The sequence below is a fragment of the Rhincodon typus genome, chromosome 1 (genome assembly GCF_021869965.1).
Source record: "Rhincodon typus isolate 14 chromosome 1, sRhiTyp1.1, whole genome shotgun sequence".
NCBI classification, from domain to species: Eukaryota; Metazoa; Chordata; class Chondrichthyes; order Orectolobiformes; family Rhincodontidae; genus Rhincodon; species Rhincodon typus.
Window position 1 is genome coordinate 58,844,007 of NC_063332.1, and position 15,946 is coordinate 58,859,952.

General features: G+C 38.2%; 1 protein-coding gene across 1 annotated transcript in view; it reads left to right on the plus strand.

Annotated features, from left to right (window-relative positions):
- The first annotated feature begins 3,917 nt into the window (after window positions 1-3,917).
- ndufs4 (NADH:ubiquinone oxidoreductase subunit S4) overlaps window positions 3,918-15,946 on the plus strand; it is a 96,450-nt gene continuing 84,421 nt past the window's right edge. The window contains exon 1 of the mRNA XM_048596398.1: window positions 3,918-4,088. Coding sequence (XP_048452355.1) covers window positions 3,918-4,088 — 171 coding nt within the window. The remainder of the gene's footprint in view (window positions 4,089-15,946) is intronic.

The following is a 15,946-nucleotide window of genomic DNA, read 5'->3' on the forward strand; positions in this document are numbered from 1 at the left end:
TTGTATCATTCTGATGAACCTGCTTTGCTGCATCCTCTTAAGATCATTATATATTCTCTAAAGTGCCAGGCCCAAAACATTTCATAAGCTATTTTAATTATTTTTACCTATCCATAATACCAGATTGAACATAAGAGTACAAAGGCTATTAGGTCCAATAAATCTGCACTAGTTTGGTAAATATTGCTATGCCTGCCTTCTCATCTATTCCCCCTATCTAAAAAAGTTTCTAGTTAACTAAACTATTTTTAACTTTTCAACTTAAAAGCCTGTGAAAACATACTCTTTCTCTCACTCCCAACTTCCTACATTTTAATTCGTTTTGAATTTTAATTGCATTTTCTCAGTAAGTGTACATTTTTGCATGCCAAACATTTTCCTGTATTAACCCGGCTAATTCTGTCATAACCTTGAAAATTATAATCGGACCACCTCAGTCGGTCTTTACAAATTACTTAACAAATACCTGTATTGCTTTTCAAAAGGAAACAAGCAGACTTTTCTGAAAACTGCAATCAGACTTTCCTTAAAAATATTCTTTGTTGCTCAACCTTTGCCATTCCATTTGGCCTTTCATTGCCAACCTTTTTGTCATTTTTTTTCTCTCTCATCGTCCACCCTATTTCAGACCATCCCTTGTGTTCTGTCCCCCCTTCTTCCAACCTTTCACCTGCTTAAAGTCTGCTCCATTTCTAACTTTTGCTATTCCTAATGAAATGCCACCAACTTGAAACGTTAGCTCTCTTCCCATAAATACTGCCAGATGTGCTGAATAATTCCATTTTCTCTGATCTTGTTTCAAATTTCTTGCTTCTAGAATAATTTTCCATTTTCTGTTTTGTTATTTCAGATCCAGCAGCCTTAGTAGTTTACCCATTCCCTGTAATCTCTGTTCCTTAAACCTAGGTTCATCCTTGTAGTTTAGATATACATAATCCAAGGTTATGATTGATAGAAACAAAGAAAATAGGAGGAAAAGTCAGCCATTTGACCATTAAGCCCACTCCACCATTCAATGTGATTATAGCTGGCCCTCTATCTCAATGCTAAAGATCTACTTTCTCCCTGTACCCCTTGATACCTTTAACTTCTAGAAATCTATCAATTTTGTCCTTAAATATATTGGGTTACTTTGCCTCAAAGGCCTTCTATGGCAGAGAATTCCATATGGTTACCACTGTCTTGAGTGAAGAAATTTCTCTTCATCTCAGTCTGAAATGGCTTACCTGAATGAACAGAGCCATTCTGAATTTAAAAAAAAAACAAGTCTGCGTCTTGGTTGCAACTTTTTCTTTCCCCTAGCATTAGAATTATAAATTTCATAAATTGCCCACAACATTTCCTGTACCTCAATAAAGTTATCTGTTCAGTGTCTCCTTGACTTTCTTGTTTTTTTATTTTTCTTCTTGATCCAATATATAAATATTATCTTGGATAGGGAAAAATCAGATTCATAGTATCCTTCCATGTACTTTTTGCCAAGGTGGTATCTAGTATAGTGCTTCATTGTGTCTCTTGGCTCCTTGGCTCATAAGTTTATTCAGGAGGGGAGATCATATTTAATACTTCTCAATACAAATCCTTGCTAAATTTGGTTTTATCTATTGCTCTGGGTTATATAGTTCAATGTACCACTTCCTTTGTGGTTCACCCTGCAGTTATGTTGGTTTTAATATGTTTGTCACTTGTCACTCAATGTTCATTTAAAGTAATTTATGTGCTATTGGCTTATTTCCGAAGTCCAGGTCATGGATAATGACATTGAATGTTTGGTCTTGATTTTGAACCCCAGGATCTACCAAGCATGGTGGGGTTTTGAGGCATATGTGTCTTGCCTTGAAGACCAAGGGTCATTTATTAAATAATATATCAGACTCCCATAGCGTAGTTAGGAGCCTGATTTAAATTTAGCAGGTGCCTTGAGGGTTACCAGGGTTTTCCAGGAAATCGAGCAGTGAAAAGGAAGTGGGGTATGCCAATTCATGAAGTTTTTACGACAACACTTGTGGGCCAAAGAAAACAGGAGTGCGCTCCCTGCTGCATGAAGGAAGCCTTCGGCTTCTCTTCTGCCTATTTGTCTCTTTGCAGAATTTTCCTCTGTCCTGATGTCTGAAACTCCGACTTCCTCTGCTGAGCACATTTGTGGGCAACTTTTCCTTCCTTTCACCCTACCCCCAAGCTTTCCTTCCTCCCATATCAGCATCCATTTTCCTTCAAACTCCTGATTTCTCCCCATCCCTCCAAATTAGATTTTCACAGGATCTCTGTCTTCCAGCCTTGATCACATTCTTGATTATTTTTGCCCTCCCTGTAAGTATTGGGACATGTATCAAGTGGCATTGTATTTAATAGTTGGAGGCTCCAGCTGATGTACACGTCTACCAGAATTTGATATTATGTCAAATTCTGAGGAGTAACTGCATGTATTTGATGGCATTCATCTATATGATTGCCTTTTCATGTTACATTTGTGTTGATGCACTGCTTGTTAAATGAAAAAAATGAAAACAAAAAAAGTAACAAAAAAATTTGGTATCCTTTTAAGTTTGCTGTACAACTCACTTTTGTATTTTGACATGTAATTTAAAAATAATTGGACTAAATATTTAGATAGGAATTCAAATTGAAATTAATGGTTTGGATACCTAAATGCATTTTTAAGGATTATTGTTTATCATTTATTATTATTTATTTAACCCAAAAAGGAACAAATTAACAAAATTACTGACAAATTGACAATTTCCCCTTAGACTACTAACTACTTTCTAACTGGTCTAAATTCTACTGGAATGCTGTTTAATTAAAGACAAGTCCTACTAATATAAAACCAATTAATAAGATGCAATAAATTATAACTTAATCTCTCCAAGTTTGCACAGACTGTCTTCTGGAATATTCTGTCGTCTCTGGTCTCTTCACAAACACTTTTCTTCCACTAATTCTGCTCTCAGGAATGTTTTATCTCTGTGAATTCTTCAATGAGGACTTTCAGCTAAAATACCATGGTACTTTTGATTAATTAGATAGGCTTTCTCTGAGAGCTGAATGGTGCTAACTCTGGCAGGTGGCAGTTGGCAGTTGGCTCTCCACACTTTTCCAAATGCCCCCATCTTATATACTCGTAATGACAGAATCAAATTCTTAAAATATGATTGGTTTCAGGTTGTCAACACCATCAGATTTAAATTCAGTTACTTTCTGTATCTAGGTGCTTTGTTTAAATTAATTGGCCAAATTCAAACTCATTGTCACAACATCAAAATAAGACCAAATAAAAACTGAAAGAACTGCGGATGCTGTGAATTTGGAACAAAAACAAAGTTGCTGGAAAAGTGCAGCAGGTCTGGCAGCATCTGTGAAGGAAAAAAGAGAATTAATGTTTCGGGTCCAGTGACCCTTCCTCAGTTCTGACTGAGGAGACTGCTGTTTTGCCTGCCACCTGTAAGGCTTTGATACATATGGAAAGTGGAATATGAGTGATAGGATCCCAATTTTAAATCAGTGTGCCAAACGTGAAGGAATTGAGACTGTACTGAAATATGTAAAATCATTGGTGAATTCTTTGAAAATAATTCACTTGTAAAATGTCAATGTTTTTAAAAAAAAGTGTTAGGCTAAATTATATGTTTTAAAACTCTTCAAACTTGGTATCATTGAAATATGTTGTGTTTTTAACAAAAGCTTGCTGTAAAAAATGTTCTTAGAATTTGCAGTCTCCTTGCACTGTATATTTGTGACAAGCCAGCTTCATTTGCACACTTCAGTCAGTCATTGCTGTTGGCAGTCTGATGTAAAGTGCAGTCCATTGTGAACTGCTGATGGGACTTGACAGAAATTAAACAGACAGAATTAACTGGGGAGAAATAGGATTTCAGCACTGCCAATTCTTAGTTTGAATCATTTTTCTTAAAAGGACAATGTTAATAGCTAAATTCTTTATGCAACATTCATCTGTCTTTGCCATGTTTTTCTTTGAAACACTTTCTGCTTTTTTTGTTTTGCTCTGCAGGCCATTGAGCACTTCCACATGGCAACTGGCACAGACTCAAACCAAGGATAGGCAACTCATCACGGTTGATGAAAAGTTGGTAAGGATTTTAAATTGCTACCATTTTGCTGCCTGTAGACTGTCTATTTATTTAGAGCCATTATTGTATGCATATATTTTGTGGAAAGGCACAAAAGGAATTGTTATCAATTTCTAAACGTCAGTTCTCTGACCAACTGCGATTTTAATATTACATATTGAGGCAAAAATCAAATTTAAAACCTTACTAAAAGCAAACATCAAACTTGTTCTAGACCTGTTACAAAGAAAATTTAAGAGTGTTACATGGATTTGACAGCAACTTGCATTACTTTGATTTTATTGTTAATACTTCTGACAAGTTCAGAGTGCCTAAATTGCATTTCTATTCCTTTGCTATACCGCTGTAACCAATACAAATATAACAATTAAAGATAAATAATCATCAAAATATCTTCATCGCTCAAACCACTGCAAGTCACATGTGTGAAAAATTTACCCCTACTTACCTTTTGACCCCTTCTCTTTTGGTCTGTTGCCATTGTTTTCCAACACACAGCATTGTGGTTAAGTTGGCAGCACTCTTGCCTCTTTTACTAGGTTCTGGGTTCAAGTCCCACTCGAGGGTTTGAGTACAAAGATCAAATCTGTTAATCAGATGCTCTGTTGGAGGTGGGTGGATGTAAAAGACCCGATGACATTATTTGAAGCTGAGTAACAAACTTGGCCCCTGTGACCTGGCTGATCTTTATCTCTCAATCAACATCATAAAAACAGAATTATCAAATTTTAACATTTTCATCCTCCAGTTTGTTGGAGTTTTATAATGTGAATATTGGCTGCTCTATTTATGACATAACAATAGTGACTGTATTTTAAGAAATACTTCATTTCTTGGAAGCTGCTTTAGGATGACCAATAGTTGTAAAAAGTGCTAAAAATACAAGTCTATCTTCTTGCCCCATCCCAGGCCACTTTTGATATTTTCCAAAGGAAATAATTAACTTGACCATTTCATTCTACATTTGTTGCTACTATCCATTTTGGAATGGCATTCCTTTATCTGATGTTTGTTGACTGAAACCAACTTTGATTGCTGAGGAGCCAGTGAACATCCCACATGGTCTAGATTGATGACATTGGAAGCAAGCAGGTCTATTTTTGATGTAGGCATTATAGCGAACCAAGAGTCTATGTTTGTTTCAATAATAACTCAATGATAATTAGACATGACTTTTGGAACATTTTTCTTCCTGTATTTGCCTGATTTAAATTTTGTCTGTGTATATGTGCACAAAGATAATATGAAATTTGTGTTTACCTAATGTCTGTCTGTAACTTAATAATATTTCTAGAGACCAGACAATTTAGTAAGTTGCTTTTGGGAGCAGATTGTCATGTTTCTTTGTGAATGCCATTTTTGGGTCACGGTCACCATTTGTGGAACATAAATGTTTTTCTTTAGCTCAAGCATTTAGTTTAAAGTTCTAAGGTGCACATTTGCAGTTTCAAAGCGAAGTAGGCAGAGCTACACCAATAGCAGAACAATGTGGTAAGCATTTGAACAAGGTCATCCAGTACATACAAAACAACCTTTTTCCGCAATGAATAAAGAAAAGCAACCTTGCCATTAGCTATAAAAGTGTAACTTATTCCAACTTTAGCTCCAGTTGCTTTTCAGTGGACTTCCTGATGAATGGATTAGTAACAACTAAAATATAATAACAAATTAAGTACAGTCATGGAGGCAGTATGGTGGCTAAGTTGTGATCACTGCTGCCTCACAGCACCAGCGACCCCATCAAATCCATTCTGTTTGTGTGGAGTTTGCACGTTCTCTCCACGTCTGCGTAGATTTCCTCCCACAGTCCAAAGATGTGGAGGTTAGGCGAGTCGGCCGTGCTAAATTGCTTGTAGTGTCCAGGGATGTATAGACTAGTTGGATTAGCCATGGGAAGTGCAAGGTTACAAGGAGAGAGTTGGGGGCTGGGTCTGGGTGGAATGCTATTTGGAGGGTCGTTGTAGATTCGATGGGCTGAATAGCCTACTTCCACACTAAGGAAATTTGTCTATCCTATATATTTTCCACTGATTTTGAAAGCTGTTGAAATTTGCACTTTGCCAGCCTGAAAATTTTGATGTCAATTCATTTTGTGACCAAACTAAGGAAAGACACTAAGGGCTTTGACTTTGAAAGAAAATGTATTAATGAAATAAAGCTGTTGTTTTTTATTTAAATCTACAAACTGCCACATCTGTACTATACTTCAGATATTCACAGTGGGATAGAAAGAATGTTTTTTTCAAGCTCCATGACACTGTCATTTTAATTCTTGTTTTCACAATTGCCCATAAAAATAATGAGCTGCTAAGAAGAGAGAGAATTTCATGTAGCTTTCAAAGTAACTTAATTTTAATGTCCTAAAGCTTCATTGTGTGGAAGCATGCCGCAGACATAATTTGTTTAATGCCTAGTGATGATGTATATTCTGGACCAGTGCTAACGTGCAAACCATGCTACAGTAATTCTGTGATGACAATCCAACTATTTTTTGCAATTGTAATTTCTATAGCTGTATATAGCTATGAGTTCAAATATGAGGGCTGTTGGTAAATACATTCCTCTAAATCTTTTTACCACTTTGCATCTCACTGTATTGTAATGTAGTTATTTAAGTCTGTGTGAGTTGGTGTTTTCTCACACCTGCTCATCACGCTCATGCCTCATACTCTGTTCCCCCCACCGTGGATATGGATGTGAATGTGAATGTGAATGTGGATGTGGAGTTGCAAATAAGCCAGACTGGATAAGGACAACAAATCTCCTTCTCTAAAGGATGCTAGAGAACCAGACAAGTTTTTTCAACAATCAGTGATTGTGGTCATGGTCACCATTACTGAGCCTAGCTTTATATGACAGGTTTATTAATTTATCTTCTAAAGTGAGATATACACTCCTACACCTCGGACATTAGTTTGGGACTTCGAATTGCCAGCCTAGTAACAAATATTTTATTCATTCGTGGGATGAGGGCATGGATAGCTGGCCAGCATTTATTGCCTGTCCTTAGTTGCCCTTAAAGTGGTGGTGATCTGCCTTCTTAAACCACTGCAGTCCATATGCTGTGAGTTGACCCTCAATAACCCTGAGGGTGGGATTTCCAGGATTTTACCCAGCAACATTGAAGGAATGGCAAAATATTTCCAAATCAGGATGGTGAGTGGCTTGGAGGGGAACTTGAAGGCAGTGGTGTTTCTATGTATCTTCTGCCCTTGTCCTTTTAGATGGAAGTGGTTGTATGTTTGGAAGGTGCTGTCTTTGATGAACTTCTGCAGTGCATCTTGTAGATAGTGCACACTGCTGCTACTGAGTGTCGGTGGTGGAGGAATTGGATGTTTGCTGTTGTGGTGCCAATCAAGTGGGCGGCTTTGTCCTGGATGGTCTCAAGCTTCTTGGGTGTTTTTGGAGCTGCACCCATCCAGGTAACTGGTTAGTATTCCATCACATTCCTGACTTATGCCTTGTAGATGAATGATAGGCTTTAGGAAGTCAGGAGGTGAGTTACTTACCACAGTATTCCTAGCCTCCGACCTGCTGTCATAGCCACTGTGTTTATGCTGCTGCTGAACCACTCTTGGTGGTGGACATTGAAATCCCCCACCTAGAGTATATTTTGCACCCTTGGCATCCTCAGTACTTCCTCAAAGTGTTGTCTAACATGGCAGAGTATTGATTTATTGGCCAAGGGAGGACGGTGCATGTTAACCAGGAGGAGGCTTCCTTGCCCATGTTTAACCTGCAGCCATGATGCTTCAAGGTGTTGCTGCGACCTGGGGCCTGGTCCCGGGAATCGGACCACGAGCTGAAACTGCAGACCGGCTGATTGTTTCTTGGAGTTCGGGACGTACACCGGAAGTTGGTGGAACTTAAATTAATATTTTTAAAGTGTGGAACCAAAAGCTGCTGTCAGTCATGGTGACCATGACAACTACCATCAATTGTTGTAAAAACCAAACTGGTTCACCAATGCTTTTGCGGGAAGGAAACCTGTTCTGACTTGTATCTGACTTCAGAACTGCAGTAATGTGGTTGACTCTGAGTGGTCTTCTGAAATAGCCTAGGACAATTAAGGATTATGTGAAAATCCCACTTTACAGTGAATATGCATGGCTACTTTCTTACCTGGTTGTTCACCGTAATTGTGCTGAGAGGATATCTTCACACATAGATGTCACTTATCCTGTCTTGTTTGGACTTTTAGCAGCCAGGATCTACACCAGAAAGAGCCTGTTACTCACAGGAGCACTGGAGTTTGGACTAGTGAGTCAACCAGGCCTTTGTATGCTGGAGTTTAGAAGAGTGGGTGAGGATTTCATTAAATCACATAAAATTTTGGCAGAGTTAGGCAGACTGGATGTAGGGAAGATGGTTCCCCTGTTTGGGGGTTCTAGAACAAGGGGTAATTGTCTCATGATACAGGATAAGCCATTTAGGACTGAGATGAGAATTTTTTTTAGTGTTGAGGTAGAGGATAAACAGCAAATATGTTGAATGGTGGAACGTGCTTGATGAGCTCAGCAGCCTACCCTGTTTTAATTTTGTGTGTTTAAGAACTGCAGTTCAAGAGGAGAAGGGAGACCAGTGAGATTCAGTTCCGAAGAGTGATTCCGAGTTGGGTAGATTTATATTTTTCAATAAGATCACCTCTCTTTCATCATAACTCCAGTGAGTACAGGCCCAGTTTGTCCAAACTTTCTTCTAAGGTAACTATTCCTCCATCCGATGTATCAGTTGAATGAACCTTCTCTTAACTGCTTCTAACTGATTTGCAGTCTTTCTCAAATAAGAAGACTAAGACTTCACTGACACACTACGTAACTGTAGCAAAACTGCCAAACTTATGACCTTCAATTTCCATTGCAATAAACATTTTATTTGCCTTCTTAGTCACTTGCTATACCTGTACACAAGACACCCAGATTTCTCTGTACCTCAGAGTTCTGCATATGTTCCATTTAAATAACTTGCTGCTTTCCTTTTGTTAATAATAAGTAATCAATCATTTGTCTTCGATTCCATGAGCTTTAACTTTAGCTACCAGTCTTCTTCATAAAGGACATCATTAAACGCCTTCTGAAAATTCATATAAATAACATCTGTATTCCTCTGTCCAATACTTAGTTATCCCTCCAAGAATTTCAATCAGTTTGTCTTGCATGACCTACCTCCACAAACCTACACTGACTCTCTGATCAACCAACTAGTTTAAGTTGTTCAGTTACTCAATCCTTAATTACAGCCATTTTCCATCAACAATGTTGGGTTAACTAATTTATAATTCTCAGGTTTCCTCTTTCATCTTTTTTTAAAAGTGGACTGACATGTCCAATTTTCCAATTGAGAGAACACTAGAGGATTATAATTTCGGCATCTGCGTTGTTGACACCTACTTCCTTTATAATCCTTAAATAGAAACTATCCAATCTTCGATATTTGTAACAGTTTAATGCAATTATTATCCTCACTAGCATTGTTTTGCCAATGTTAGTTTCTTAGCGAGTTACTGATACTGATTCAATATTAGGTTCCATGGGATATCAAAAATGCTATCCTCTTCCTTCACTGTAAGTACTGATGTGAAATAATTATTCAAAATGTTATTTTCTGACAAACGAGGAAGTCAAAGGGTTTTGGGGTTAAACAGCAAAATGGTGATGACACCACAATCAGATCAGCCATGACCTTATTAAGTGAGGGAGTAGTCTTAAAGGGACCAAATAGCTTTCTCATGCTTCCAGTTTGTTTGCTTGTATATTTTTACTTTCATTGAATATACTATTGCCATCTGTTGTCACGTCACTTATGATCGTACTTTATTTCCTTGACAGCCCTTATACTTCATGTACGTTTACTTTCATACTCTTTTTTTGTAGCTCTTACTGTTTGTTCTGGCAACATTTGTTGGTTTTTCTATCTCTTCCACGCATCAAGGTTTCAGTTTGTCTTTTGCATTTTGTATACTTTCCATTTAGTTTTATATCATCCTTTGTAAGCCACATAAAATGTAAGTGAACTTAAACTTGTACTAATAGAAAGTGATAGCTCATGGTTAAAGCAATGCCATATTATTCTCGGTTTCATTCCTGTACTGATATAGCTTTTACTTGATTAATGTAAAATAATCAGGGTGCAAGTTTATCTGTCAGTTGATGAGCAATAAACCATCAAAAAGATTATGTAACTAAATAATGTTTTTTCACATGCCATTGAGAATATTTTCATTCTAACATATCCAAATGGTAGAAGACTATGACAACTGTAAGGAGGTGAACTGATCAGATCAGCAGAAAGCTAATAGATTTGGCTATATTTACACAAGGTAAAATTTCCAGAGGTAAGTTGTCTGAGACTTCTGAAGTCGATCACAAGTTAGTTGGTATATACACTGAAGTTTGAAGACTATACTTGGTTGTCCGGTTCTTTCACAACTATATATTAATCAAATAGTGCATCTTGACATAAGATATGCCAAACTGTTTAGATGGCAAGCTAAAGAAGAATGCACGAAACTACAGAAGAATAACTATTGTTCCGAATCACACTCAAATATGTAATTGTTATCAAGAACAGTGGTTTACTATTTCTGCAAAAAATCCACAATGAGTTTGGAACAAAACTAAAATTCCTCAGCAAACATGATGTATATGTTCATAATTGTTTTATGTCATACAGCACATACATTTAATGGGAACTCTTCAGAAAACAGGATACTTACGAGAACAAAAACTGAGTAGATTCTGTTGTAGAATTCAAACCTATGAAAAACTAGGCACCCATCTGTGTAGAAATGTTTTTCTATCTTTTTTACTCCTTCGATTTCTGAATGTTGAACAAGATAAGGAGGGGAAAATAACTTGATTTCTGGGATATCAATCTTTGTACCTTGCATTGAGTCAGCAGCATTGATTTAAGTCCCAATCCAGAAACTTGAGAGCATGCAAGCTATGGTTTGCAGTTCTGTAAAAATGCTGCATTGTTCATGGTGAGATGTTAATTCAAAACTACATTAGCTGTTACACATTACACTGGTATAGACATTACAACTAAATTCAAATCCTGATTCCTATATATTCCAACTAATACCCCATTTGATCCAACTAGAGATTGCTAATCAAGAGGGAGTGTTAGGGGCCCCATTAACGTATTGTATCAAAACTTTTGGGAAATATTTAGACAAATTAAGGGACATTTCTAGTGGTGGTGATGCACTGTCAGTTTCCAATCACCCCTCCTAGAGCCTATCTGTCACAGAAAGTCTCAAGAAAAACCAGTTGCCATTGTGTACTCCCTTTCTGGGACCAGCTGGGTGTGACTGTAGCCATGGAAAAGGAGAGGTAGGTCGTGAGCCACATAACCACCTAAATTACATCTAATTGGATATGATGACAGAAACTGTGGTCAGTCCCAAGGTTAGTTCCACAAGGAATCCTCCGATCTGCCTGGCCTCCTCCATACAGGGTGACCAGACGCTGGGGCATGGGATTGAATTGCAGCCAGAAATTGAGGAACACATACCTCAGATAACGAAAGACGAACTGCAACTTCACACATCCTATCAACATTAATGTGAAATGCTGATGATTCCAAGGCACCAAAAGTACAGATGGTCTTTGAAACATTGAATCTGATTTAACAATCCATTGCTCAGTACAACTGTGTGCATCTCCCTCCGTTACAAATCTCTGGTGAGCAAAGGATGTACTCACATGTAAGAGACCCTTTCACCAGGGATTGTATCTCTTCCAGATAGTAGGATTACAAGTTGAGGGTTCAAGAGCTGAGCTAGGGACAGAAATCATGGGCCCAGGTGCTCTTTCTGGCCTGGGCCCCACGTATAATGACCTTGGCTATTAAACCCTGGAAAGAACAGCCCATACAAGAAACTCTTTTGGCCAGACTGGAATGGCCCAGCAGGAATTTGAGGGATGACTCAAGTTGTTGAGCTGTGGCATCTGTGGAAAAGTCTGGGGCCTAGGACTGATGAGAAATTTCATTCAAGGCAGGGTTCAGCTCAGGCTGGAATACTGGCACGCCTGAGTCATTTCAAATGCAAACATGTCCAAGTTCTGGGACCACAGAAGGACAGTTACAGAATCTTTGCAGTGCAAAAGAAAGCCATTTGGCCCATCATATCTGCACTGGCTCTTTGAGTAGACAGTTCATTGAGTACCTTTGTTCCACCATCCCCCAGTAACCCTGCACATTTTTCTTTTCCATTTAAGCTTAATTCCCTTTTCAGTGCCTCAATTAAACCTGTCTCAGCCACAGTCTCAAGTAGTGCATTCCAGAACTTAACTATAGGTTGTGCGAAAAGCTATTTTTCTCTCATTTGTTCTTTTTGTCTATGCTTTGGCTTCTTTAACCAAATACTCTAAATCACTGCCCCTTTTCTTGATCCTTTCAAAAATGGGAAGTTTCTTCCTGTCTACTTGGTCCAGATTCCTCATGAGTTTGAAAACCTTGATTAAAATCTCTTCTTTGGCCTTCTTTTCTCCAAGGAAAATAATCCCAACGTTTTCCAGTCTGTTTTCACAATTGGTTCCAGTAATGAAGAATTTCATTCTTGTGAATCTTTTACTGCTTTCTATCTCGTCCTTTCACATTTTCCTAAAGTGTGACACCACAGCTGGGTTCAATATTCCAGCTGAGGCCAAACTAGTTCCTGTACAGGTTCAATTTAACCTCCTTGGTTGTGTACTCTGTACTACTGTTATTAAAGCTGAAGATTCTCTATGCTTTATAACCATTCTATCAACTGTCTTGCCACGTCCATTGACTTATGCCCATATGCATCGAGTTTTTTCTGGTCCCTTTATTTTGGATTGTCTATCTGGTTTCTTTCCACCAAATGAATCACTTCAAATAGCTCCACATTGAACTTCAATGACTGCCTGTCCACCCATTCCATCAAGTTGTTGATTTCCTTTTGAATTTCTACACTATCCTCCTCAAAGTTCACAATGCTCCAAAATTCTATATCACTCTTATTGAGTCTCGCTTTTAACAGCGAGCATGGACCTACTCCATCGATATTACTTCTCTACTACCATTAGCTTTGCTCTTATCACCCCTTACCATCTGTTCCACTTGCTTCTCTTTCCCCTGTTTCTACCCTTTTCAATGGAATAGAAATCTTCTCGTTACTCAGCCCTTTCAGTTCCAAAGAAGAATCTTAGTAGACTTGAAACATTAACTCTGTTTCTCTCTCCACAGATTCTGTCAGACCTGAATTTCTCTGTTTATTTCTATTTATATTTCTGATCTCCAACATCCACAGTAGTTGGCTTCTGTTGAGCCAATCTCTTGAGCCACTTAGCGCTTTTCACCAATCGTGACATTTTGAAGACATCCTAAACTAACAACACCTTTTTCTTCTAATTTAGCCTGCACACATTGCTTCATGATCTTGGTGGATTTGTATTTCTTTGATGCTGAGATGAGGAATTTCTTCTCTTAGAGGGTTGCTAATCTTTAGAGCTCCTTCACCACAGAGTCCTTGGGTATACTTAAGGCCGACAGAGACAGAGACAGAGAGAGAGATTCAGTAGGGAAATCACAGTTTATGGAGAGAGGGCAGGAAAGTGGACGTGAGGAATGTCAGATGACAATGAGCCTACTGACTGGCAGAGCAGGCTTGAGGGACCCAACAAGCTACTCCAGTTCCTACTTCTTATGGTCACTGTCACTAGACAACAACAGTTTTGTTTTTTCTGGTCTACCATTGTTTCTAGAGTATGAACTGTTCACCTCAAGTTTTACTCCAAACCCTCAATAAAGATGCATGAATCAACAAACTTCAGATATGCTACTAATAAAGTTATAGATTGTTGTGAAATCAAAATTTGCTGATGCCAGTGGCCGACATCACAAATGCCTAATATTAAGCCTCTGAAGCTATCCCATTTAACATAATGGTAATGCCATGCACACATTCAGGATTTTCTTGGTGTGAAAACAGGACATAGTCTCCACAATGGCTTGTGTTGGTCACTCTTAGTGTAATCGTGCATAATGAATCAAAGTTAGGCAGATTGGAGAAGTCAGAACACATAGGTTTTCCCCCCTTATTGGTTCTCAGTTGTTACAAGCCACTATGGAAGCTATGCCTTTCAGAATTCAGCCAGTTTGGGTCAGTGTTATTGCTGCCAGTCACTTTTTTTTTAAGCAATGGATTTTGAAAGCCCACCTGCTACTTCCTGTGTTTCTTCAAGTGTTGTTCAACATGATTTCTCAACTTTAAGAAGGAGCGGTAGGTGGTGATCTACTTTCCTTGTCCTTGTTTGATCTGAACCTAAACAGAAATTGCTGGAAAAGCTCAGCAGGTCTGGCAGCATCTGTAAAGAGAAAATCAGAGTTAACGTTTCTGGTCAGATGACCCTTCCTCAGGAAAATTTTGAAACATTAACTTTGATTTTCTCTTCACAGATGCTGCCAGACCTGCTGAGCTTTTCCAGCAACTTCTGTTTTTGTTCCTGATTTACAGCATCCACAGTTCTTTCGATTTTGATCTGAACCTATGACTTCATGGTATGCAGAGATAATGTGGTGGATTCAAGGTCCATGCCCTCAGATTTAAACAAGTCTGCTATCTCTGTGGATTAGTCCTGCCAGTGGTATGGTGATGAAGGAGTCTTGGACATTGGCTGAAAGATATGATTTTGTGATTATGACTGCTAGACTTTTGCATGATTACTCTCTGCAACAGTGCTTCCAATTTTTAATTGAATCCCCCGATATTAATGAGCAGGATGTTGCTGCGTTCAGTGGCAGAGGTGTGCTTTTGGCATTTCTGATGCCTCAGCTGTACTTTTTTCTTCTTTGAGTTTTTCCACAGCTGATACAACTAAGTGCGTGGCTAGATAATTTCCATTGGCAGCCATGAATACTCTACGTTGCTGTGGTTTGAAATCCTATGCAGGCCAGACCAGCTAAGAATGGCAGGTTTCTTCTTATTGAATGTCACCAGGAGCAAGACATGGTTAGTCAATATCAGTGCAATTCTTCATTTCCCAAAATAGAGGGGTCACTGTTGTTCATCCTAAGTAATTGATGACAGCAATGAGGCTATTTTAAAACCAATCCATAAGTTGATACGTGACAGAATTCTTTGCAGATAGACTCTGTTGTAATTATTGTGTGTGAAGCATTTAAAAATGTGAAGAATAACAGTTGTAACATTAGGCAAAATATGTGTGCCCTAATTACTGTTGAGCATGCACGATGAACATTGAAATATCTGTAATGATGTGTGCCACATGACATGCACCAATAGCAAATGTAAATCTTTGCAAAGTGCATGTGTGAGCCATCTCCCTGGCAAATGATCCTGTTAGACCAACTTTTAATGACAGGGATATCAATTCACATTAAAATACTATAGTACAAAACCTGATCTGTAGACCATTTGGAATTGCTAGGCCACTCTAGAATACCAGATGTATTTTAGTGCCCATTTCTGCGTAGAAATGCGTTTATAAAAGGCAGAAAATTACTATAACAAAAGCAATAAATACTGTGGATGCTAGAAATACTCAACAAATCAGGCAACATCTTGTAAAGAGAAGTAGAGTTAACATTTAAAGTCGATGTTATGTTTAAAGTTATGTTATGGATCCAGATCTTGACATCTAAACTAACTAAGATGGTTTAAAAACAAAAAGCTTGTTCTCGCAGAGTCACAAAGTCTCCCTGAAATCAGTTGGGAACTGTTTTGTCTTCTGACAGAGGACAGGTCACTTAGTTCTACACTGTCCCACCACCATTAAAATAGGAACTGGCAAGTTTATAGCAGGTTTGGATGGGTAAGTGCAAGTTAGAAATACTCTTTTTTACTCTGTTTCTTCCACCTCAGACTCTTG